This window comes from Amphibalanus amphitrite, unplaced genomic scaffold (assembly GCF_019059575.1).
Source record: "Amphibalanus amphitrite isolate SeventyFive unplaced genomic scaffold, NRLGWU_Aamphi_draft 000853F_arrow, whole genome shotgun sequence".
In the NCBI taxonomy this organism is placed as follows: domain Eukaryota; kingdom Metazoa; phylum Arthropoda; class Thecostraca; order Balanomorpha; family Balanidae; genus Amphibalanus; species Amphibalanus amphitrite.
In genome coordinates, this window is record NW_024882347.1 from 230,795 (window position 1) to 255,058 (window position 24,264).

General features: G+C 51.3%; 1 protein-coding gene across 2 annotated transcripts in view; it reads left to right on the forward strand.

Moving 5' to 3' along the window:
• Positions 1-24,264, forward strand: part of LOC122367151 (ABC transporter G family member 9-like) — a 60,112-nt gene that overhangs the window by 23,937 nt on the left and 11,911 nt on the right. The window contains exons 1-2 of one of the 2 annotated variants that reach the window (XM_043340017.1): positions 20,295-20,952; positions 23,421-23,578. In XM_043340017.1, coding sequence (XP_043195952.1) covers positions 20,564-20,952; positions 23,421-23,578 — 547 coding nt within the window. In that variant the 5' untranslated portion in view covers positions 20,295-20,563. Of the gene's footprint in view, positions 1-20,294; positions 20,953-23,420; positions 23,579-24,264 lie in introns of those variants that run through there. The other variant, XM_043340019.1, reaches the window with a different exon arrangement.

Consider the following 24,264-nt stretch of genomic DNA (forward strand, 5'->3'; position numbering starts at 1 on the left):
TTCAAAACTATAGGCATGAAAGCTCTTAACGCAAAACATTTTTTTGTCGAAAATGGCAGAACATAACGTCACTCTAACGTCATTTGAGGCCACCCTATCATAGCCACTGGAAAAAGATTTGGTGGCAAGGTGTAAAATTGATGTACAAGTTATACTGAAAGTTTCGCGACGATCGGCGCATTAGTTTGAGAGATATAGGTCAGATGCAATGATCAAATAATGTACGACTGATTCGACGTGGAGATGCTTTTGCCTCGTTCGAATTTGTTTGTGAAATTCCGTCACCATTATATAATCGTTTCATAATAAAAACACCTCTGGCGCTGCGCACCACACCTTTAGGCTATCGCCTCGTCATTCCAAGGATAACCCAACTTTCCCCTTTACTCCGAAGGGGCCCTGCCGTGAGATGCCGGATATTTGTCATCCTAATGCTTTTTATCACTGACCGCCACAGGAGCTGTACTTAGTCAAGGATAACATTTACGATCCTCTTCTCAGTTATCGGAGGACCAACTCAGCCTTGACTCTGGAACTGCGTATAATGTCTGCCCAGTGCGATAACGATGAATTGTGTGAAACTTAGCCACACAGTCAAGTATTTGCAAAAAAGTAAAAGTTGATAAAAAATCGCTAAAGCTAATGAAATAATATTGCATCGCACATTCCAAACACCTTCCACTCCATGCGCCTGCTGGAGGGTCCGAGGAGTCTCTGAAGTGACTGCCTCCCCTTCCGCTTCCCCCGGTATAGTCCGAAATTTACGGCTATTCCGTTTTATCTATTGCAGAAAGAATATGTCATTGCTCATATCCAAAGACGTTTGTCTTGATCTGCGAAGCAGCACATTTTGTCATTTTCAGGGACTTTTGGGAGAAAATGCCCCTTGCAGCGTTCGTCGCAGCTGTTCTGGGCCCTCGAATGCACGCCCGTGCGGCAAAGTTCCTTCGTTAGCGTTGGAAATAATGAGGTATTGAGAAGGATGAAACATCTGGGCTCACTTGCCAGCTGGGGATGAAGGCTGTCAAGCTTAGTATGTATAAGCGTGCGACAAGTATCTAGCACAATCGGGTTGGGTGACTTGATAATGCGTATTTTTGTCGCTGCAATAGAGAGTTTGAGTCTAACTCTGCTGTTCTCACTTGTAGGTTGTACGTTAACACTGATGCATTGCTTTGTAACTATAATCACCAACCACGTGATGTGAGCTGCCTGGGCTTCCCCGTATATGTAGAGCTGGACACCTCACGTGCAGCTGACGGTGGCCGTCGCCGGTCACTGCTCCTGTCGTCACCGTCGGCGGCCGCCGTCATCGAACCTCCCCCTGTCCGTGAACCGCCGGCTCCGACGGAACAAGGTCAGGGTCGGCCGGCCACCACTGCGGCCTTGGCTGTGCGGCAGAGGTTATGACTGTTTGAGGAGCGGCGACGGCACCGCGCGTCATCTGCAAACGCAGCGTCCGGCCCCTGAACGGCAGTGAAAGTTTCCGCGAAACACCGCAGCAATGTGCTCAGTAGTCCATCGCATCTGATTGCCTTTCGAAGGACTGTTTGTATCCTGATTATTCATGGAGTATCTAAACCAGTCACAACAGCGGATATAAGTTGTGAATTGTGCTGAGGAAGTGTACCGGCATGTACTCTCTCACCCCCCAAGTGGGCATAGTCATTTAGCAACAGGGAGGTACTACATTCCATACATGGTCCGTTAAAAATATGTTGCAAAGGGCGTGCTAGTGAGTGTGCTATCTGTTCATCGTGCAAAAATAGCAGATCCTCGATCTGAGTCATGTAGACACTTGTGTTTACTAGCAGAAAGTAGGCCAGACAGGTCATTTCAAAGTTACCTTACCGTGCCGCGAAGGCCCCGACTCACGAAAACACCATTCGGCGAACCGCGGGGTTCAACGACCGATCTGCGGCTTATCGGTCGTCAACAGGCCCGTAACGATATATTGCAGCCATTTTTGTATTTGTTTGGGCAGGTCTTAGCCATTATCATCAATAAATACGACGGCCAGGAATCTGACGGGTGACGTAATTCTGCTGAAAATGAAACTGGTGACTTGGACGCAGTTAAACTCAGGGCCGTTCACAGCACGATTTGCACAGAAGCAGCAGGTGTGTCATGAGGTGCACCATGTTACCTCCATATGTTCGAAATCCGGCGCGAAGTTTTTAATCGGCTTCAGTCGTGACATGGTTTAGCTTCTTACACAGCCGATAACATGTGAAAGTTCATGTAACTTGATAAATAAATATGAAACGAAATTGGCGAAGCCAAGAGGCAAGAATCATTTGATGAGAAGGTATATCTACCTATTTTTTATTTTTTTTTTGTATGAGTACGAGGCGAAAGCGTTTATCGGTCAGGGGAGCACATTGATAAATAAGCAATGAACATATCTCGCCCGGCCTCATGGTCACCAGAGTCGGCTCCATTTCTCTCGCCTCATGTCGCGATATGTTGCTGCAGCTATGGGGTCGCTGGGCACGTCTTCCATTGTCGACAAGTAGTCCGCAGTCCGACTGTGCTATCTATTCCTGATGGCATCTTTCAGACCGTTTGTCCAGAAGGACAGGCCGGAAGAAGCTGGGCTAATCGACGGAACTTGTCTTGTGCCCAAAGGGTATTTCATGTTCATTGTTCAGCTGTAAAGATCCAGTGGTGTTTCAACGTAGCTGGAGCCGATCGAAGGGGACTAGTGTGACTCATAGTTCAGACTTTGGCTTTGGCGAACACACCATACAGCGAAGACCGCAATGTTGCCAGGTCTGAGGTTGCATTTGATTTGTAAGGTTTGTAAAATGTGATTCCCCGCTCCAGTTGGCGGGCCGGCGGCTGGCGTCTGTTCACTCTCACTCTCATACATACAGTACCTAACTAACTGTGACTAAGAATGTCTCAGCCAGCTGACCTGGCCCATCCGTCCCGAGTATAGGCTGACACGACCCGTGCCATGTTGCCTCTCCCTGACGGAGCCACCAGCCAAGGCCGGTCGCTGCTCGGGTTACTCGGCCGTTCGCTGATGACACGAGCAGTCGGGTGACGCCGTCACCGTCACCACCGGTGACCCAGAACTGACGGTGTGACACAACAGGCACCATACCTGCGTGCCTCATCGCCCAACAGGCGCTCTCTTGTGTCTGATGACCTCTTGGATTCCCCTCTGTGTTTGTGTGTGGGTGCACGCTTGCATACATACGTTGATATTGGATGCATGTCTGTCACCGGCGATTGTAGTTAGGGCGGTGATGGCTGAAAAATGTATTGCCAATTTGCCATGCTTTGCCAGTGAATGCAGATATATCTCTTCTAGCTCCTTGTTACTTGGCTGCAGAAGGCCTAATGCGCAGTGTCTGACCCAACGGCGAAAGTTGAACTGCGCTGTGCTACGAACTGAGCTGCGCTGTGTCGAGGACAGCTCTCTGAGTACCAACGCTGGGACGGGGTGAGGTCATTGACCGACCTGGGCCGACCACCGACGGCTCCAACCCGACTGACACCCCCCGGAGCGCTGACCACTTTCACTGCATGTTAATGGAAAACGGCGCCAACAGCTAATGAAAAACAACCTCAACACTCAGTCAGTGTACAGAGCTGCGGTTGAAGCCAAGTCAGCCCTGGGCTTGTATCGGCGAGATTATGGTAGGCTACTCCACTGGAAAATTAAGGTGCTGTGGAAGATGAACGGTGCCATGTGCATTGTGCAATGTGCAATGAGCATTAGAGGTGGGCCGGTACCATGGATAAAGCCGAAATGCACCGAAACCTTGAAATGCTTGAAAGTCTGCCTGTTGTGCTTTTTTGTGATTGGCGAAATAGGTTTTATGCCGTAAGATAGGTAAGCTGGGTGCGACAAAATATCATTTGTCGAGCGTTTTTTACTCTGAGCTGTTCTCTTCGAAATGTACCAAAAGCTAAGAAATGAAAACCTTTTGCAGACTTTTTTATATTTGTATCTGAAAAGAAAGGAAATTTTTTTGATATATTGATTGCAATGCTGCTTCTCTTTTGACATTCTAAACTTGTGTCCAGTGCAGAGCTACGATCGCATCAGAATTGGATTTACAAATGACACTTTTACCTCGGGTCAAGCCCTTGAAACCCGTTATTGACCTTGTGTACTTCGACAAGGAAAGTTCGCTGCTGCTGAATATAAACCGGAGGCTGAAGTGTTATATAATTGAGAGCCCAACCGCTTGTACTGACAATACACGCTACTTTATCGTAATGAGTAACGTGAATCATATAAATTAAAAGTTAATCATTGCTCACTCATACTACTTACCTACTTACATAATACATGCTACATACCATTATACTAGATAGCGATAAAAGAAATGACGAGCATTATGCAATACAGGCAAACTATGCAGGCCATGGTGCATTTACTCAAGTTTAACACGATGCTCAGCCAGCGTCGATAGAGCAGCCGTGGTTTTGTGGTGCCTTGTGGCTGGTACTGCATATAGGGTAGTTTGTACCCTGCCAGATCCAACCTCCATTTACATGCATGGCTTGTGTCGGAGCAGGTGCAGGGCGGGGCAGTCTCTCCCGCGTTGTCAGTAGAGGCCGGGCGGACTGTTCCGACTCTCCGGGTCCGGGTCCGGAGCACGGGTCCAGCGCGCGCCGATGTAATGTTCCGGCTGGTGGCCCGGTCAGTCCCCGCGGTCACAGCCGGCGGCCATGGGAGCGGCCAAATCGGCCGGACGCGCGTCCAGCACAACAGCTGGGGTGAACGCACCGAGTCGGGATGTTTGTGACCTACCTGGCCGTCCGGCGGGTCCGCGCCGATATCGGTCAGCCGGTTAGAGTGGTCATGGGCCGCCCCCGCCCCCGCCCCCGCCCGTGGGTGGCGGCGCCAGGACTTTCTCGGGGGTGAATGCGCTCTCCGGCAGCTGGTGGTCCGGCGAGCGGCCGAACGGAGTTCCAGCGTTTGAAAGCGCAGCGGGGTAGAGGATACGGTCGCTGTATTACACGGTGAGATACCGCAGCTGAGGTGGGGCGACTACAGTGGACAATAAAAGAGCACCGGTCGGTCCCCTCCCATTCATCTTCTCTGAAACCTGTGCGGCTTGAGAATAATTAGACGGTGTGCAGTATAAGACAATGTGCTCCGTCTCTAAGGCGTGCTTGATATTGGACACTGGCAATGCACGTCTCCCTCTGAGGTTTTGCGGAAAATGTTGAGGATATTGGAAGGTTTTAACTTCGAAGAGGATTGCTTTCTGTATATGGGGATTTTGAAATGCAAATCGCGTACCATTTTAAGCCTTTATGAAGTTATAGGTATAATAATATGTTAAATATATTTTGTATTTAGGTAGAAACCGGAGTCCGGCGATTGTTGTCGGTAAACAGCCGCCCGGCGCTGTGTCGGTGTCGGTGGTGTATCGGTGTCGGTGTCGGCGGTGTGTCGGGTGTCGGTATATAGCGCCGCTCCAGTTCCAGCCCACGTGCCGACCAGGAGGATATGGCCCGGCCGCCTCTGGGCCACCGGGCACGGCTCACCAAATCTACACCGCCCCACCGGCGCGTCCATTGAGTGCTGCTCGGTGAATGTGAGCTACATGTCCGGGCCGCTGCCGGGTTATCGCCCGCGGGTCATTGACCGACCCCTTGGTCAGTGAACTCTGCATCAGGTGCGGGCCGTTTTCTAGGCAAGTTTTTGGGAGTTGTTTTTATTCCGGAAACAACTAGGCCGATCGCAGAAGGTGGCTTGTGTTATTTTTGTTGTAGATGAGCAGGAAAAGGCCGTATGATCGGTGTACGGGCGGGTTAATCTGACAGTACGTGGATTCTAGTTGTAGTGCTCAAACGTGAGACTGTCTTTAATACCCCGGGCGGGAACAAAAGGGACCGTAAGCGGTCACCTCTGCGGGCCCGGCCGGCCGGTCCTGCGAGCATATGACACAGTGGAGAGCCGGTGCAACTAGCACTGCTGACCCGTATTCGGCCCGAGCGGACGGGAAGCATCTGATGCGGTATCTTACCCTCGTTTGTAGACAGGACGCCGCAGTTATAAGCTCTGCTCTTTTTTATAATCACGAAGAGATTACGCAGGTTATCCATCTACTTTGAAAACCACAAGTGGAGTGATTTATTTATAAATATACGGCTAACATGGGAACAAAGGCAAAAATGTTTCCACCGCTCTTCTTGTGTATATGAAGGCGATAATCTGGCACGTTTTTCATGTATTTGGTCTTCATTTGCCTAGATCAACGTTTACCACTTAATAAAAGTTTGGAAGTTCTCTGATTAATCCAACTAATGGTCCAACTCATCCTTTCGGGGGTTACCTTTTTCTAATCACCTATTTGGCAAGCAGAGTCCGGATGATCTCCATGTCCGAGCCGTGCACAAATTGGCTTATCAGGAGGTGTAACATGATTTCTGAGCTCGTGGAACACCAACGGACCTTCCCTTTACATGTGTGACGCATGTCCCATGGCTTAACGGACGTTCAAATGTATCTGATATAAACGTTTTTGGAGCATATCCTTGCATACATAGCTTGCAGAGTTTTGCCAGAAATCCGCTCTTTGACACTAGGTCACAGGTGGCCTTTGGTGCCCATACCGGGTGTATATCTGCTGGGCGTTGCCATGGATACCTAATTAGCTCTGTCTGTTATACATGTGGACTTAAACATGTATAACAAAACATGTAAACATTGAACACGTAAACAAGCTTCCTTCGGCTTCTCCTTCGATGTATGGACTATGGGTGGGAGTGTGTATATTGATATAACGTATTCACATGGTTGGTTAATACCTATAAAAGTTCGATAAAAAGTGTTTTGATTCACGATTCATAATAATGCCATTTATAATCAAATTAGAATGAATTGAATGAAGAATGTAACCAAATTAGAACGTGATAATTGTTCCACGAGTTGCACGCTCAGGGCCGTCCTGAAGCATCGCGAGATCTTGCTTGTCCTTCAATGTTACGGGATGGATGCTTGATAAGAGCTGTTGAGAAGAGATCACTGATGCTGTTAGTGATCTTTTCCTTCGTCTGTTGATTGTCCACTGTCCAGGTCATACATATAATAGCCTGTCTTCCGGCGACCAAGATATCTCAGTTCTTACGCAGTCAAGTTCAAAGAAAAATAAATCCTTTTGATCGATCATTTTTATACCCCAAAACAGGGACCGTTCCATTTTCTACGCTTTTCCGGCTAGCTGGCGCTGGCTGATCAGTCGAATCCAGCCCGGGCGGTTCGAATTGTGCATATTGTTATGTCGTGTACCGCTATTTGGCGTACCCAGCTCTCCGTTACATAAGCTCCTTATGCGCCAGGATAGGCACTGGTGCAGGGCGGAGGGAAACGGCGGCGCAGTGCGTGACACCGGTTTTGGTTATGATCTCCGGGGCGTGCGGACAGCTTTGGGCACTATTGCTCCACGACGGTGGATGACGTCATCAGTCTGTTGTGTCGCCACCGGCGCGGGGGGAGGGGGGGGGGTGTAAACTCGGTACACAGTACACAGCCCCGCCCGCGCCCTCCCACCGACAGACGAGCCCAGACGCTGTCATTGGCTGACACGATAGGCCACACATGTTAATGAGCCGGCCACGGTTTTCACGTATAGGGCACCCGGGGCGGCCGGTGGCGATCAGAAAACGGTCGGAGCTCGGGAAAGTTGGACGTTTGGGCCCCCTGAAGATGGAACCGGTGACCGTCGACCTCGCGTACCTCCCGCGCTACTGGTGAGTGAGAAGGGAGCTGATGGGATCCTGGCCCCGCGGGTAACACCATGAGCAGAGGGCTGACGAACATGCGGGAACAGCTTTCAGCACAGAGCTGACGGAACGGAGAGCTGACGAGGTCCTGATCCCACAAATAGCTTTCAACAGCTGCAAGATCAGCTACTTCAGTCCAGTCTTATCGATTGAGTTTCGTTGCTGTGTGCCCTGTCACACCGCTCGTCACCATCACCATTCAGTCCGGTCTTAAGCAAAGTTCACTTTGTAAAACGTTGCAGGCTTCTGGTTCGCAGCATTTCATTACGATGGATTGAGATTCATTGCTCGCAGTTATGTAGGTATTTTTCCCCATTTTTCTTAAGTAGAGCTCATTGTTGGGAATTGTCTATTTCCTACCCAAGACAAGCATCCCTGGCTGAATTTGAGTTGAAGTGTCGGCTTTGTTATTCATGCTAAACGACGATGGTGTGTTGTGTGTGCTAATTAATTATTTAATTGAACATTTGATACCTTTTGGTCAATATTCATCAGGACATGGTTGGTGCTTAGTGCTTACGATATTATATGGTGCTTCTGAAACCTGGCACTTAATAATATGTTGCATATTTCATAAGAAGCCCTGTATGGCGGGACATTCTGTCATACGTTGTTTTAGGCATAATCAATGTGGTGATGTAGGTAAACAACTGAAACGATGATTTAGCTGACTTATTACTTTTGCAATCAAACTGATTGTATGCCAGTGTTCCTGTAGTTATGACGTTATAACATGACGTCCTTATCACTTTGTGTTATAGGTAGCGTCATGTGGATTTTGTTATTTCTTTTTCAAATAAGTTCTCAATTCCGTCGACATCTGTAGAAACCAAGATTTTAACATTTAAGCTTTACAGGGTCACATGTAGACGCTTTTTAGGAGTTGTTACCTAAAGATATTTCATTATAAAGCACAAACGCCAAAAATGTTTGCTATGGGAGTTATCAAATATAGTTTGTTTGAGCTAATGAAAGGCATTATGCAATACCCTGGCATCTAATTATTTATGTTACAACCTTGCTCCTCTTCTGACGTCTCCTAAAAGCACATGGTGCAGTAGTTTAATGATGGACAGGCATAACGTGATGAGCAGACATCTCGTAGGTGGTTTATTTGGGGCGTTCGGCTGATGACATAGTTACGTGGCCCGTGATCGATCGTTGTTTGTTAGCATGGATCGGCGAGCAAACATGCTCTGTGATTATAGCCCTGCCCGGCGACACATGGGTGTATCCGTACAGACCGCCCGGGGGAAGAGGTCACTGACCCGTCGCCACAAAGGTACTGAAAGTGTCTTTCAACACCGGGCCGGGATGACGACTGTTCTAACAGAGACTGGGTGCGCTCTGATCGAAGCTTCCTCGTATCGTGCAACCAGCTGATATATCTGACAGCTCTTTACCTATAACCTGCACTGGGCTAATCACCCAGGAGTGGAAGTCCCTCGATTTCACATCATGACCTCCTGTCCTCCTGCCGGTTATAGCGCTGGTAAGAGCTAGCTTTATCACAGATCGAGATACGGCGGCGTGTCATCATTGGACGAGCGTCTGTCGGTGTTACAGGCGTTTTTACCGGGCAGTATACTTTGCAGCGTTTTTCACTCCGTCCCGTCGGCGGCAGCGTCCAAGGATGCCGGTGGCCAGTTTCGCCGGTTTCTTTTGCTGCTCGCCGGCCATGGCTCTGCAATATCCCGCCCACCGGTCAGTGACCCTTCTTTCACTCTGGTCAGGAGGCCAAACGCTCCCGGCACTCGGCTTTTGGAGGGTTTCTTCTCTACAACCCGGGCCGGGCGACTAGTGATAAGTCATTTCTGCCAGCCGGATGCAGACTGCACCTCTCTTGCTGTTCGGGGAGCTAGCGGTACGTTTTCCTTGCCGCGGCGTGAGTGAGAAGACGTTTCACCGAGGCCTGCTCTCCTGGCAATGTTTTGGAGTTTCTGCCTTTGAGTTGCAATTCATAGCTGTCTTTTCATGGGATGATGAGAGCTTCAATGAGCTGCGTGCTGTGTTCTTCTCCATATTTTCAACCTTTTCAACGTTTCACAAATGTTTTGCCTATTGTCAATGGAATGAGTCTTTCATGAGTCAACTTTCTTACGTTGCTGCTTTTTAGCCATGAAGGGCTCATGACTCATGCACATGCGATATCGGATCTCCAATATAATGTTAGAGCTGTCTAAATGCGCGTTCTCCATGTGCTCGTTCTATTTGTTCATCCTAGGCCATCATCAGTTCCCAATCCATCTTCTGGGGGTGCAAGTGGTGCAGTGGTGGCGCTGGCCTCACCACACGTTTACTTCTAAGGTCCAATCGTACCATGTCTCTACTCTCACATCTGCATTCAACCTCCTCTCGCCAGTCTATTCCGCCTTTTCCTCCCGCCTCCTCCATGTCAGCTCCTCCCACATCTGATTCTGACCACGCCCACCTCCCACTCCTGACCACGCCCACCTCCCACTCCCGACCAGGCCCGCTCCCACTCTCCGACCACACCCCTCCTGCTCTCTCCGCCCCTCCCCACGGCGCTCTCTGGGCCACCGGGGCTCGTCGGCGGGGTGAACGAACTGTCCCGGCAACAGCCGACACCGGCGCCGCCGGCTGCATCGTGCAACGTGCACACTGCACAACCACCCGCACAGGTGGCCGTGCACGGGGCGGCGAGGAGCAGCACGCGCCGCGCACGCGCCGCACACGCAGCGGGCGGCTCCGGCAGTGGAGGCCCCGGCGCCGCTCCCGGCTGGTCGATGTGCTGTCTGGTAATGTTTGTAAAGCAGTTAGGGCGAGTAGTGGCGTGTTGAATGGAGTCGGCGCGGGGATCTGGACGACGCTGCATCGTGAATGTTCTATATTTGCCATGCTTTTTGGCGTGCCTCTGCGGCATGTCTGAAAAGTATGCTGCTGAGGATAAACGGTATCGCGATACCGAGATTGTCTTGTTTCTGACGAAGGAAGGAGCAGTTATTGTGCAAAGTGCACCCATAAACTGATTAAGTTACGAAACAACATGTGGATCACTTGCCATGTAGGTTATCATGTCTGGCCATGGACAGAGATTTCTGTTTTCGCTTCTCCGTCTTTACCTGGCTCACTCTTGGAAGTTCCATATGTGCTGTTGCGTAACGAAACAAAAACGACCCAGTTACAATCCCAGGCACCGCAATCTACACATCTCGGCACCCTCGAGAATCCATTTACATTCTTGCATCACGGCAATTCTAATAGGACTGACGCGAGGTTTTGTTCGAGGACATCCCATTCTTACTCGCAGGCCATGGACTGAATAAAAGGTAACGATGGCCCTCCGCAAATCCTGATATAAGGGAAATTGTATTCACTTAGCAGGAAACATTCACCTCTCGTGCAACCATTTCAACCGTAATTTCCAAAGCCATCGATAGGTATAAATGCAAACCGGAATAGCTCGTGTTGATTGAACGCTTTGATCAGCAATGAACGATAATTTGCCTTAGTTGTTTTCATCCATTGTTCTTGGGAAGATTAACCCTCGCCCGTAATATATATGTTACAGGCAAAGTGAAAACTCGGGCATTTTGCAAAATGCCTAGGCAATTTGCAAAATGCCTGACCGGCTAGGCATTTTGCAAAATGCCCAGGCAATTTGCAAAATGCCTGACCGGCCAGGCATTTTGCGAAATGCCCGGGCAATTTGCAAACTGCCTGACCCACCAGGCATTTTGCAAACTGCCTAGGCAGTTTACAAAATGCCTGGCGGGTCAGGCATTTTGCAAAATGCCTGAGTTGTGATTGATTTATTTTACCGTTTTTGTTTACCACAGGCGTTGACCACATCGTTCCCATGTGCCTGATCCCCAAGCACATTCAATATTTACGAATATACCCACGTCTTCCGCCACTTCCGTCGAGATGGAGCCACTACTGAATGGACTGTGTAGATTGAGCCAACGTCTCCCTATACTTTTCGTATACGGAGTTGTAGCCGTGCGTGTGTACAAATGCTGTGATGGGGCGCGGAGCAGGGCACAGAAAAAAAAAACATGGGCGCGGAAAAACGCGGCGACCGGCCGAATATTGACCCGACATTCTTCGCTTCCCATGCTTACTTACATCACGGCAACAGAGGGCCGCAGTGACACGGGGTTGCCAGCTCGATCGATAGAACAGAGACATCGTATCCAATGAGCATTTTTGTTAATCACGTGTCACGTGGAAAGAAATAGTCTATATCTTGAGAAATCAGCCATTTTTGGTACATTTCAGGAAAAACAGCATTTATAAACAATGCATTGGAATGCGATGAGATACATTCCATAGACTAAAAGAACATGTGGCTTTTCCAGAAAAGCAAGTTTTTGGTCATCCACGACCCAGGTGCACACCTTTATAATAAAAAGACGCTTAGAAATAACAAGTTTTACATTCAACGGACATGTTCATCTTTACACAGTCACAATGCATTGATAATGTACGCGTGTGGCCCGCCAATCAAACTACCATACATCGAAAGAACATTCTTTTCTGATCAATATCCACCCAAAGTATTTCCAGAGTCATCAGGGCTCTTAGAAACATTTCCATGTTTAACGCGTGTTTACCGATAAAACCGCGCCGGGCGCCCGGCAGCCGGCGCGGCGGTCGGGCCGCTGCCTGGGGCTCAGTGACCCTGAACTCGGCAGCGCTACCCGGAGAATGTCTCACTGTGTGTCCTCCCACTTGGTGCGTATCGCTTGTGATTAACCCCTGTAAGCGGCACTTACAATAATTCTTACGCATCGTCGCTGGTGTGAGTTCGATGTCGGGCATTTTGCAAACTGCCTGAGAAAATAATTTCAGGCAGTTTGCAAAATGCCTGGTGGGCCAGGCAGTTTGCAAACTGCCTAGGCATTTTGCAAAATGCCTGGCCGGTCAGGCATTTTGCAAATTGCCTGGGCATTTTGCAAAATGCCCAGCCGGTCAGGCATTTTGCAAATTGCCTAGGCATTTTGCAAAATGCCCGAGTTTTCACTTTGCCTGTAACATATATATGTTACAGGCAAAGTGAAAACCCCGGGGTCCGGGGTCCGTTCGACCCCCCCCCCTATAGGGGGGGGGGTCGAACGGACCCCCCCATGGTTTTTCGCGAATAACTCGCGTAAAAAGCGGCCGATTGCGACGAAACTATCAGTACCCTCGCGTTATTCAATTTTACACCTACCCTGAAAATTTCATGACCCTGACCCCAATGACCTTTGACCTGTGACCTACTTTTCGAGACCATGTTTGGCCGGAATCGCGATTCGGCGTATGTCGGCTCGCATTAGCCGCGCGTTTGCAATCTTTTCGTGGTTTCAAGCGTTCAAACATGTGATATGATGTTTCCCCCATGCATTAGGATGGGTGTCAAGGTCACGTGAAGGTCAGGTCAGGTCATTGACCTTTGGTGACCTCGGTTCACTTTTTCGAGTTTTACATGTTTCTAGGCCAGTTTTTGGAGCTGAATTCGAATTTAGCAACTATATGAACATTAACGAAGTAGTTTTGGTGCCTTCGTAACATGTTACGAAGCTGTCAGAGGCGGTTGACACCTACTATGATTACCCGGCAGGACCCCTACTGGTTGACCTGACCTGACCTGACCCGACCTGGACTAAATGCATGAAGACATCATCTGTGATCAAAACTAACATGATATTCGTGATCAGCGCCCCGAAAAACCCCTTAGCAGCCACATTTTACGACGTTCTAACAGGTCCCGACTTTCCGACTTTTGGGTCATTGACCTGACCTGCAAGGTCAACCAATGACCTAGGACCTTAAAATTAGGTATCATCGGCTTCCTCTCGTCACGGGCAACACGCTCGTTTTTTCTGCGAAGCTCTAGCTCGATCAGGGGCGAAACGGCAAGGGGGGGTCCAACGGACCCCCCCCCCCCTTATACGTTCGCGGCTGGAAAAACACCAATACGGGCGAGGGTTAAAGGACTATTTGGACAGACCCATGGAACCTGTAAACGACTGAAGCTTGCGTATGTTCGACTAGTTTTGAAGACGTTTTTCCTCGAGGTCGATTTGGGATGTATCGTCGTTTCAAGGCAATCGCTTCTAGAAGTGGGTCAGGTACTAAAATGTCCAAGTCGCAGCAGCAAGAACTTGTGTCCTCTCTCGAAATGTCTCTCAGTGATCAGCTTCCACTGCAGATGGCGACATAGAGCTCCCTCGTGGGACTCTACCGGCGCTCCCCCGCTCCCTGACCCCATTCCAGTGTGGGTGCCCAGTCGGGCTGTCGACAGCTCCGCCGGGAAAGGACACGAACAACAGGCGCGTCCCTGTGAGGTGGGCCGCGACCCCTGCCGTATAACGGTCCTAAATCCCCGATCGCACCTCCCCCACAAAGCCCCGTCGGAGTCGACGCAAAAAACGATGAAGCACGGAGCCAAGTCTCCGCCTCCCAGACGGCATATAGTGCGATATCGGAGCCGCCATGCCATCATTTTGTCGCGCTCCCCGGTGAAAGCGGGGTCACCTCTGGGAGAAGGGGCGTCCTCTCGGCCCCTGTTCGGCCGCTGAACAGATGTCTCGCTATGTCGTCTGCCGGCGCGGGAACTGGGGCAACTCGGACAAAAAAGCGCCCCCGGCTCGGCCGGTCTGCACGCGCCCCGGTGCGCCGGGACAGCCGGCGCGGCTGCGGCCGGTTCATGACGCCCAAGGTGTGCGGTTTCAGCGGGCTGGCCGGTCAGCGCCGATCGCCGGTGTCGACAGCCTGCAGCTGGGTCGGCCGCCCTCAGAACTGGGCCGCGCGTCTGGAGAGCTGAGTGTCCCGGCGAGGGCGGCCCTCAGATGGTGATCAGCCGCGCCGGTCACGACACGTGGTCAGCTCCGAACCCGTCCGTGATTCACGGCACCTGCAGCGGACGGTGGAAAGCTGAACAGCGACCCCATCAGCGCTGATATGCTCTGCAGTGAAATGATAATGAGGGCGCTTAGCGCACAAACATTTTTTATAGGATCATTGCGCTCATCCTAACGGGCGGCGGAAGCATAGATTGCTGACTTGATCTCAAAACTGCAGCGCTCAAGCAAATGGTATTTAGTTAACCCTCGCCGGTCGAGGGGGGGGGCGGGTGCCGCCCCCCCCCCATAGGGTTTTTTCGCGATAGCTCCGAACACGCTGACGATGGAGAGCTGAAACTTGGCATACCTGACCTTTGATTCAAGCCAGATCTTTTGACACCAACCGTATTTTAGGGTCAGGTCAGATCACTGACCTATGACGTCATAAGTGAACCTCTGCACGGTCTTCAGATGTCGCAACTTTGCAACGCCCTCACTGCCAGAGGAGATGTCACAGGGAAATGAAACCTGCAGGGTCTAGTATCCATTATGAGTCTCACAACTTGTATATCTAGGATTTTTCCTAAAGGTCATATAAGGTCAGGTCATTTTCGTGACCTCACCATTATAAGTCAATGGGGAAAAATGAAAACTGCTATTCTGGCGCCGGGAACGATCTTCAACTATCTCAAGCACACAGAATCGTGATTTGATGCACTCCTTGCAAGGTTAGATGCGTCACTTTTGCAATTTTGACCTTGCGTGACGTCATTAATGACGTCATCAAGGTCATATTAGTTTTTCGTCAATAACTCTTGATCAAATTGAGCTAGCGAGTTGGGAAAGCCACCAATGGACTCAGGAAGACCTGCCGAATCGAATGGTATGCGACATGACCTCTTTCGACTAACTTCGTGACCTGGGGGTGCTGACCTGACCTTGACCTGAGGTCAACACCCCAAGTTGACCTGACCTGGACAAAAAGTATATCATTCGACGCGCCTGAGCGAGGCGAACGCGATGCTGCCAAAATCGCGGCTCTGCGGCCGTTTTTTGCGAAGTTATTCACCAAAAACTGAACCATACTTTGGGGCACTTGACCTGACCTCAGAGGTCACTGGTTGACCTAGGAACTTAAAATTGGGTACCTATCTCTGCGTTTCGTAACGGCGCACACGCTCGTTTTTTCCGCGACGCGCTAGCTCCACCAGGGGCGAAACGGCGAGGGGGGGTCGTACCCGCCCCCCCCCCCCTCGGCCGGCGCGTATGTAGAAAACCAATAGGTCCGGCGAGGGTTTAACAATCTGTAGTTTTGCCACATCATTTTAACCTTAGACCTATCGATTTTCTGCATACCGACTTTGCAAAATGCGCAGCGTGCTGACTGCTGACCGTCAAGAGAGGCAGCAGATCGTAGCCAGATCGTAACGATTGAAAATATCATTGGTTAGCTGCAGCAACCACGTCTTACGTATATTGTCTGGTGAACGATCCACAGATCGGATTTTGGTTGTGGTAAATGGCATGGGCAAAAGGTCAAAGAGCCCCAGGATTTCGGATCCTTTGCAGTTTCCTATTTATGTGCGTTCTATGATGTACATAGTTTTCATGGTGTTCTGTTAAAGGTATACTTTTCAGGCGATCTTTTGAAAAACCCAAGGCATACAAGTGAAGGGCGTAGGAGCTTAAAAGTTTTTAAGTTTTTTTTTCGTTGCAACAAATCATTTTCAGGCATCGAGAACGTTGCAAAGTTACGGAGTTCTTGGGTCGTGCAAAGTGTGACGTCATAGGTCCGTGACTTGACCTGCCCTGACTTAAACATGCGATAGATGATCGATAGAGCGAAAAAAATGCGGCTAGTATCAAATGTCAGTTGAGCCGAATTTAGCCCTCTGTATGTATAACTATAACGTGATTTCTTGAAGCGTAAAAACAAAACGTGCGAGATGGCTACAGCCCTCGGCCGTGAAATGCTAAAATGTAACGTTTGAAAGGGAATCTGTATTTGATCATTGCTTTCACTCAGCAAATTCAATATCCTGATGAAACTTCAAACTTGAAGGTACGAGTATATATCGCTGAAGAGAAAGGGCGCCAGGATGGTGGAATTTAGCTTCAAAGTGCTTTGATTGATTTTCTTCGTAAGCGAAATAGTCGAGGCACGTTGTGAATGTGATTTAGTGGACAGTTATCTGTGTAGCCCATATTTTTACTCTATGGTGGAATGAAAGGGACCCCACAGGCCACAGATGTCACTGATCCGTCGACTTTACCATTTGTGAGAGCATCCTCATATCCAGAGCGTTCAGTAGGTATCTGTTGTAGGAACTTCTCACCATGAGTTGACATTTACCTAATTCGTGACATCCATTAGCACTTTGATTCGATTCGTTTCGAATGCCTGCTTGGTATGTATTATTCGTGTTGAGTTGCATCACGCCGGCCTGGGCCGGGCAGTTCACCGCCCCCGCCCGCGTCCCCCGCCCTGAATGAGCGCCACGAATCGCCCGTTACCGGCCTTTCTATCCGTGATCGAGCCGTATAATGTTCATTATTTCAAACGGCCGGGCCTGCCGCGTCCGTGAGTCGTGAGAGCTCCACTGGCGGTGGACGGCCACGGCAGACTCTCGGCTCTGGCCCAGTTACCCATTTCCTGTCCGCCCCCGCTGCACCACATCAACCCCATCCCTCCGATACACTGCCCGCTACCTCTACCCTTCAGTTTACCGCTCGCACCGCGCACCCGCTGACCGCCGCGCCGCGGTGGCCGTTGCTGACCGGTCGGAGCACTCCTCGTTTAATGCCAGCGTGGGCTGACACGGCAGACCGCCTTTCACGCGCTGCTCATGAGAGTTATGATCGACGGCCTCGCCGGGGCGACACCCGGCAACTCCTACACCGCCCCCGCCGAGCTGTCGAGTCAGGAAAGTGGAGCCGGCCGGCCGGCCGCGCTCTGTCGAGCCCGTCAGTGAAAGCGAATGGCGCTGCGCCGGACCGGCCACGACAGCGGGTCACTGACCGCTCAGCTCGGTGGACTCACTGTGGTGGACTCACCCTGGTGGACGCGGCTGGTGGACAAGGCTATGGAGGTGGATGCATAGGTGGACTCAGGTGGCCACGGTTGTTGGGCGCATCGTTTATTTCACCGAACGAAGATTGAGATACCGATTTTTGGTGATGGCGACAGCTTATGATACCGAAGGCTGGTATCGTTCCGCACCCGGTGACCCTTGGTGACCGTTGGTGACAAGTGACCACTGCACCAAGATTTTGGCGGTGTCTGAGCTCCGGCAGGCAGTGAAGGACGTCAACTGGCTTTGGAATGCAAACTACAGGATCAGAAGGCTGAAGTAGGCGTGCGATGGCTTGAGCGTTGGGAAAGCTCAGTTTTGAGTGCTATTTAGAGACGACTGTGAGTTGCGTCTGCCCAGGTGGACGCAAATTGCGCCTGGAAACAACAAGTTAGCTCTTACACAAAATGTCTCAGCTTGGCTTATGCGAAGGACGCAGGCATGGTGCCGCCTTTGTCGCAAGTATCATAGACTCTTGTTTCATAAGTAAAATCTTTGCGAGGCTAGCCAACATCTAAAAATACCTGTGCGTATATCAGCGACGCAGAGTTCATGGGAATGGCATTAATAGCAGTTTAGGTAGAGCAGGATTTTCCAAGTAGATTGCAGCTTACACCTACCTTATACCTACACACAGGATGTTTTAGCCTCAGTTAATTACTGGCCGTTTCAAACTTTTTTGGCGCAATATGATGTTTTAAATGTGAAAAACTTGATTCAAAGAAATAAACCAACAAACTAATCTACGAACATGTTATTCGCTTATGAGTTGCTCTATTAGGTACCACACATGATATGGAAGCTGGAAGAGCAGAAACCACTTGGTCCACGAAACTTCTCGAATATTGCCCGGCTGCTGCCTGTCTTCTGTTCGTGCGAAGATGGCTCTCCTGTCCTCGGCGGAGTCTTCCCAGACCGTTTAAGTGCCGGAATTCGCGAGAGATCTCTGCACTGCGCCTCACACGGGGGTCACATCCGCACACAGCGGACCCTTTGACCTCCACCCCACCCCCTCTTCTCTCCTCCCGTCCCTCCACTACCTCCCTCCCCGTCCCTCGCGCGCACCTGGTCACATTCCTTCCCGGAAGCTGCACACCGTTGCCAATTTGGGCCTGTCAGACCTCTAGCGGTGAGCGGTGTCTTCATCAGACTGAGTTGCCGAGAGCAGGTCGACGGCCGCGTCAGTGCCGCCTGCGGTGGCCCGTAGTGGGAACGTGTGCTGATCTGAGCTGGGGTGGCCGCCTGCACCACGCACAGACACACACACACACGCGTACACGCACACCGGTTTTCGGGCAGGGATGATTCAGCTCGCACGTGGCAGAAAGGCGATGGGCCAACTATGCGTGCTGACCTGCTCTAAGCTCGAGTGTGCGTTGAGAGGAGGGAGAGTGGCTGGATGAACAGAGGGACAGAGAAACGGTGGGATAGGAACAAGGATGGAGGAATGCGGACAGGGATATGGTGACTGTTGTGGTGCCATAACGTCATTGCTTCGTCCGGAGGCAGAGTGTCCTAATTAACGGGAGATGTCCTTAAATCAATGGGCCCGGCCAAGGCCGTATATAGGAGGTAGAATGGTTAGCCGTTTGTTTACATCGGTGACCTTGACAGATGACGTCAGCGGGTGTCTACCAATCTTCGCCAATATTAATCTTCCCAGGATTTTATACTCTAAGGCAGTTTGCTATTAACCTTTAGGCTCCCTTAGAGCCTAAAAAAAGATAATTTACTGCACAGCAAAGTCTTAAAAATTGACCAAACCTTGACACCCCGTGACGTCATCTGTCTACTGAGCCTTCCCTATGTGGCAGCATAGAACCGTAACCCCCTGGGCCCGGCATTGTGCAATACCGATCGGCAGCCATAATTTTCCCGCAGACAGCTGGGTTGTGCGAACTCTAATCTAAGCATAGTACGCATATGTCCCCGGTGGTCAATGCTTCGATTTTAAACTTCGACAAAAATTTATCATGTTTGTTATTGCTAAATAGCCTTGCTTGGAATTCAATCGAAAATGGCTTTGAGGGATGTCATATATGCACTTAATATTTAAGTGTAAGAAGTGCCAGATATTTAATTTGAAAACGCATAGCATCATGCCGTCAAACTCATTTAAAAATGCATGTTTGGGTGCGGTATTTCCTTAGTGTACTCCGAGTCGTATGATTTTATTCCTAACTCGTAATGCAATTATATTTCATGGAAATGTCAGTTCAGCAAATATTTAGTTTTGCTGAAGATATTTCATTCTGTCGCCAGATAAGGCAACATAGCGCTGTGCGGCTGTAGGTTGTCACTTTAGACATTTCAGTCAGCCATTGCATGTGTTTATTTGTAAAGCATTAGGGTCATCATCACAAGTTTGCAACGACTGCATGGTCCAGCTGGGCCAGTGTGCGCTCCAATCAAATATCAACCTCGTACACGTCACCCGGTCACGCTGTTTTCGATAGCTTTGTCACCTACACAGCGTCACGGTGGTTTCATCATATCTCAGTTGGCACGTCAGTGTGCCCCCCGCATGTCTGGTTCGGGGGCGGGGACGGGGGGCGGGGGGTGGGGGTCAGGTGCTGACCGGTCAGTGGGCAGCGAGCGGCGCGTCCCCGGCGCCCCAGCCCAGCCGGAGCTCCGCCCCGCGCCGCGAAATGGGCCCTACGCTCGCCGCTAGAAAGTTGGCTCGCCGGCAAACGGGTGGCGGCCGCCGGCTGAGGAGGACGCACGGGCTCCTCTCCGCGCTCCTCGGACCGTCGCCGCCGCAGTGACGACGTAGCCGGTCGTACTCGGTCGTAGTCGGCTGTAGTCGCAGTAGCGCGGCGAACGAGGTCTTGCAGTGCGCGCCGGTGCCGCGCGCAGTGAGGTCGACAGAGGACTGCTCGCGCTCGCGTGCGCCCGGCCGAGGCCCTCCGTCTCAGACTCGTTACTGAAAGGACTCCACTGGTCCGTATGGTGGTCACCTCCGCTGTCAACATTGACACGATGCCTCGTCTCCATCCGCTGGAAGCACTGCGCTCGTTCGTCGGACGCGACTCGTCCAAGGAGCCCGCTCAGGGCACGACGCTGGTGACCAGCACCAACACTGCCAGCATCCTCAAACGTCTGCCGGAGCCCCGCCGTCCGGAACAGCACTGCGCCGCTGCCAACGAGCCGGACAGTTGTCGCGTACACTTCGCCGACAGCTCGTGCCCGCACCCGTGCCGACTGCCGCGGCGCGGCCGACGGGAGCGCGTCGTGATCGACGTTGAGGCGGAGCGATGCGCGTCGGAGCGCGAGGCGCTCGTCACCGGCTCGGCGCACGTGCCGCGCGCAGCGATGACGACACAGACGTCGAACGGGTGAGTCCGAGCGGCGGCCGCGCCGCACCGCGGCCAGATGGTCTCACTGCCGAACAGAAACTCACCTGACGTGAGCTGATATGGTTAGATATATAATTATTATAAAATGGTACGAGATTAAACGGCACGACTAACCCGACGTGAGGATTGGGCAGGGGGTAAGGTGCTTGGCAGTTGGGTTTGAGTTACGACGCAACCGGATTTCTCTTAAATATGTAGCCTTCTGGTTTTCGGTGTATTGCTCAAGCCAGAAAGCTTCAAGGATAATCCGGTTTTGTGGCTTCTTAGAAGAGGGGGAGGGGGACCTGGCAAGGTATCTTGTCTAATGCCATTACAGCCCCCTCCGCCCGGCGATGTGTCGGTGAAACAAACACGCCTCGTCGGTTGCGGCTGCCAGTCAGCGGTGTGCCTCGTCGGCTGGGCTCCGACACTGGGTCAACGACCGCGGCTCGGCCTTGAGCCGCCCCCAGCGATGCAAACTCGGCTGCCCGCCCCCGCCCCGGCCCGAGGCGGCGCTTTGCGGTCGCATTAGCTGCGGATGAGCTGCAACACCCCCGCGGGAGAAATGCAACGAACGCGGCAGTCGTGTAGGGAGCTGAGTGGAGTGATAGGTAGGAGACTAGGGTGAGGTCCGAGCAAGTAGCCAAATAAGGCCAGGAGGCGTTTGTTTTGAACGGGCATCAACAATACAATGGGATGATAAAGCATATCCTTTCTAGCCTAGTCATTATGTTTATTCAGCAACAATGAAGTGATAAGCAGTGACAGCTGTAGGTTATGAGCTGTCGACTTTGTACTTGCACCTACCTGCTTGCACTGCACGTTGAGTGATTATGGTGGGGCGTGCGACCGCAAATGTCTGGTTAGCGGTCGTCGAGACACTCCATCTGTTCGACTAATTATAATTGTCCGTGCTATTCCCGTCCCGGCTGGCTGGGACAGCTCAGTTCGGTAGGAGCTGCGGTCTGGCTGGGACAGCTCAGCTCGGTACGGGAGCTGCGGGTCGGTCTGGCTGGGACAGCTCAGCTCGGTACGGGAGCTGCGGGCCGCTGTCGCCGGCCGCCCTGCTGACCGGCTGTCCGGGCTCGTTGGTATGCGGGTCCGGCCGCGCCGCGCCGGCCTCTGAGTGACTCGGTGACGCAGTGGTCCCTGGCCCGGTGGCCCACCTGAGGACGGTCCGTTCGCTGAGCGTGTGCGTCCTCACGTCCCGGTCCGCCAGTAGTCCTCCGTCGGGGATGATGTCTGCGATAGCACGACTCGAGCTCGGTTCATGAGGTCGTTTATTCTGTGAGCGGCCCCCGAGACATAAAATGTGCGAATGTAGCTGTACTGGTCGCCACGCATTAAACCAGAGTCAGATGCCGTATTATCATCGTGTTGCATACGGGTGACTGACCGTTATAAAGTTCAAAGGTTACAGACGAGTTCCGAATTAATGCACCATCTATTAGCCAAACGTCTTGTAGAGCGATCTAAACTTGAGCTGCACAGATAGCTGCAGCCGATAGCATTGTTTCTCCGTTGCCACGATCCCGTGCACTGGCCAGTGGACCCTGGACACTTCTCCCTGCGGTGCCTCTGGTATGCCGAGAGCGAGTCCAGCTAACACAACAAACATCGCTACCAGTCCGGCCGCGCTGACACACTCACAACACTACCACGTGGGCCCCTGCCCGTCCCGGGAGCGGCGAGCTGTGTCACATCTGCCGTGACCCCGCGTGGCACCCTATGTAACTGCAGCTGTGTCATGTCCTGCGACTGTGACCACTGGAGTGACGTGACCGGACAGGGCTCCCCGGCGGCCCTAATCCGACGGATTGGCCCAGATGCTTCCACTGGTCCGTTTTCCTCATAGTAACTCCAGCCTCGAGTTATGCTAATGATGTTCGTGATCCGAAACACGTTTCGATGGAAGCTAATGGACCAGCCTAAGCCATGCCTGCATTGGTGATGGGGATGAGGGCGATGCGATGCCGCAGGTAATAAAATTACGATGGATTAACACGCTACTGAGATATGATCGGCATTACGGTCTATGATTTATAAAGATGAATAGCATCTTTCTCCTCATCAACCAGCACCAACATTATTTCGTGGCCTATACCACCAGCTGTGGGCCGCCCGCGCCTGACCTGTGTAGTGATCTGTTCCATAGCTGACCCGGGTTTCTCTGTATGTGACCTGACATGTGAACAGTCACGTGTTCTGGCTATCCTCTAGTCTCCCTTCTGACCTGATACACTGTCACGTGCTTCAAGTGACCCATGGCTCCCCCACCTGTGCGCTGTCACGTGCTATGAGTGACCCCTGGTCAGTGGTCACCCTTTTACCTGATACACTGTCACGTGCGGTCAGTGACAGTGTATCAGGTAAAAGAAGCACTGTGAAGTCCTCTGGTCTCTCTCCACTCTGACCTGTGTGTTGACCTGCACCGTGACTGACCTCTGTTCCTCCTCTCTCCACGCCAGGTCGGAGGCCGGCGCACAGTTCAGCGCCGTCGGAAAACAGCGCCCCGTCCACCTGCAGTTCCAAAATGTGGGCTGCTCGGCCGGCGGACGACAGATCCTCTCGGGCATTTCGGGCTATGTCAGACCCGGGGAGGTGCTGGCCGTCATGGGACCCAGCGGTGAGTACACTCACCTGATCTGACCTGATCTGACCCGATCTGGTTCAAGAAGCCGATGAAACAACAATATCGAACGTCTTGAAACGATCTCTTAAAGGTAGTGTGCCAGCTTTCTTGGACCATATGGAGTTAATGACCCGGATAAGGAGAACCGGATTTTTAGAACTTATCCATACCTTCAAAACTTATGGAAACGTCTTAAATTCTTCAAATTTTGAGTACCCCAGTGCGAAATTCGCCCCGACGGGTTGTCGGTCGTACCCCAGCCACATTTCACACTACTATGAACAATAAATGCTCACACTAAAATCGCTATTACCGATAGGCTCATCCAATCAAGTTTCGATAAACCCGTTCATCATCATCTCCTGCGGTTTCGAACACGCCTGTTAGGTGGCTTCTGATGCTCGTCGAGGTCGGAATTTCCAAATACGCGTGGTGCGTCGGGCCGCGCGCTCTGACTTCGGCCAAGAAAAATGCGTCAGCTGATCATTGTCATTTCTGCCACTTGCGTGTGGTGTAATGGGGTCATAACTTAAGAGACGGCTGTTTCATATCAATTATTTTACATAAAATCATATTTCAAACCACAAATTAATGTTCGACAGCCAAATTTAAGAAACAATACCAATACAGGCTTACAGTTTAAGGCTCGACATTGTGTTGTCTACGATTAGACAGCTGAT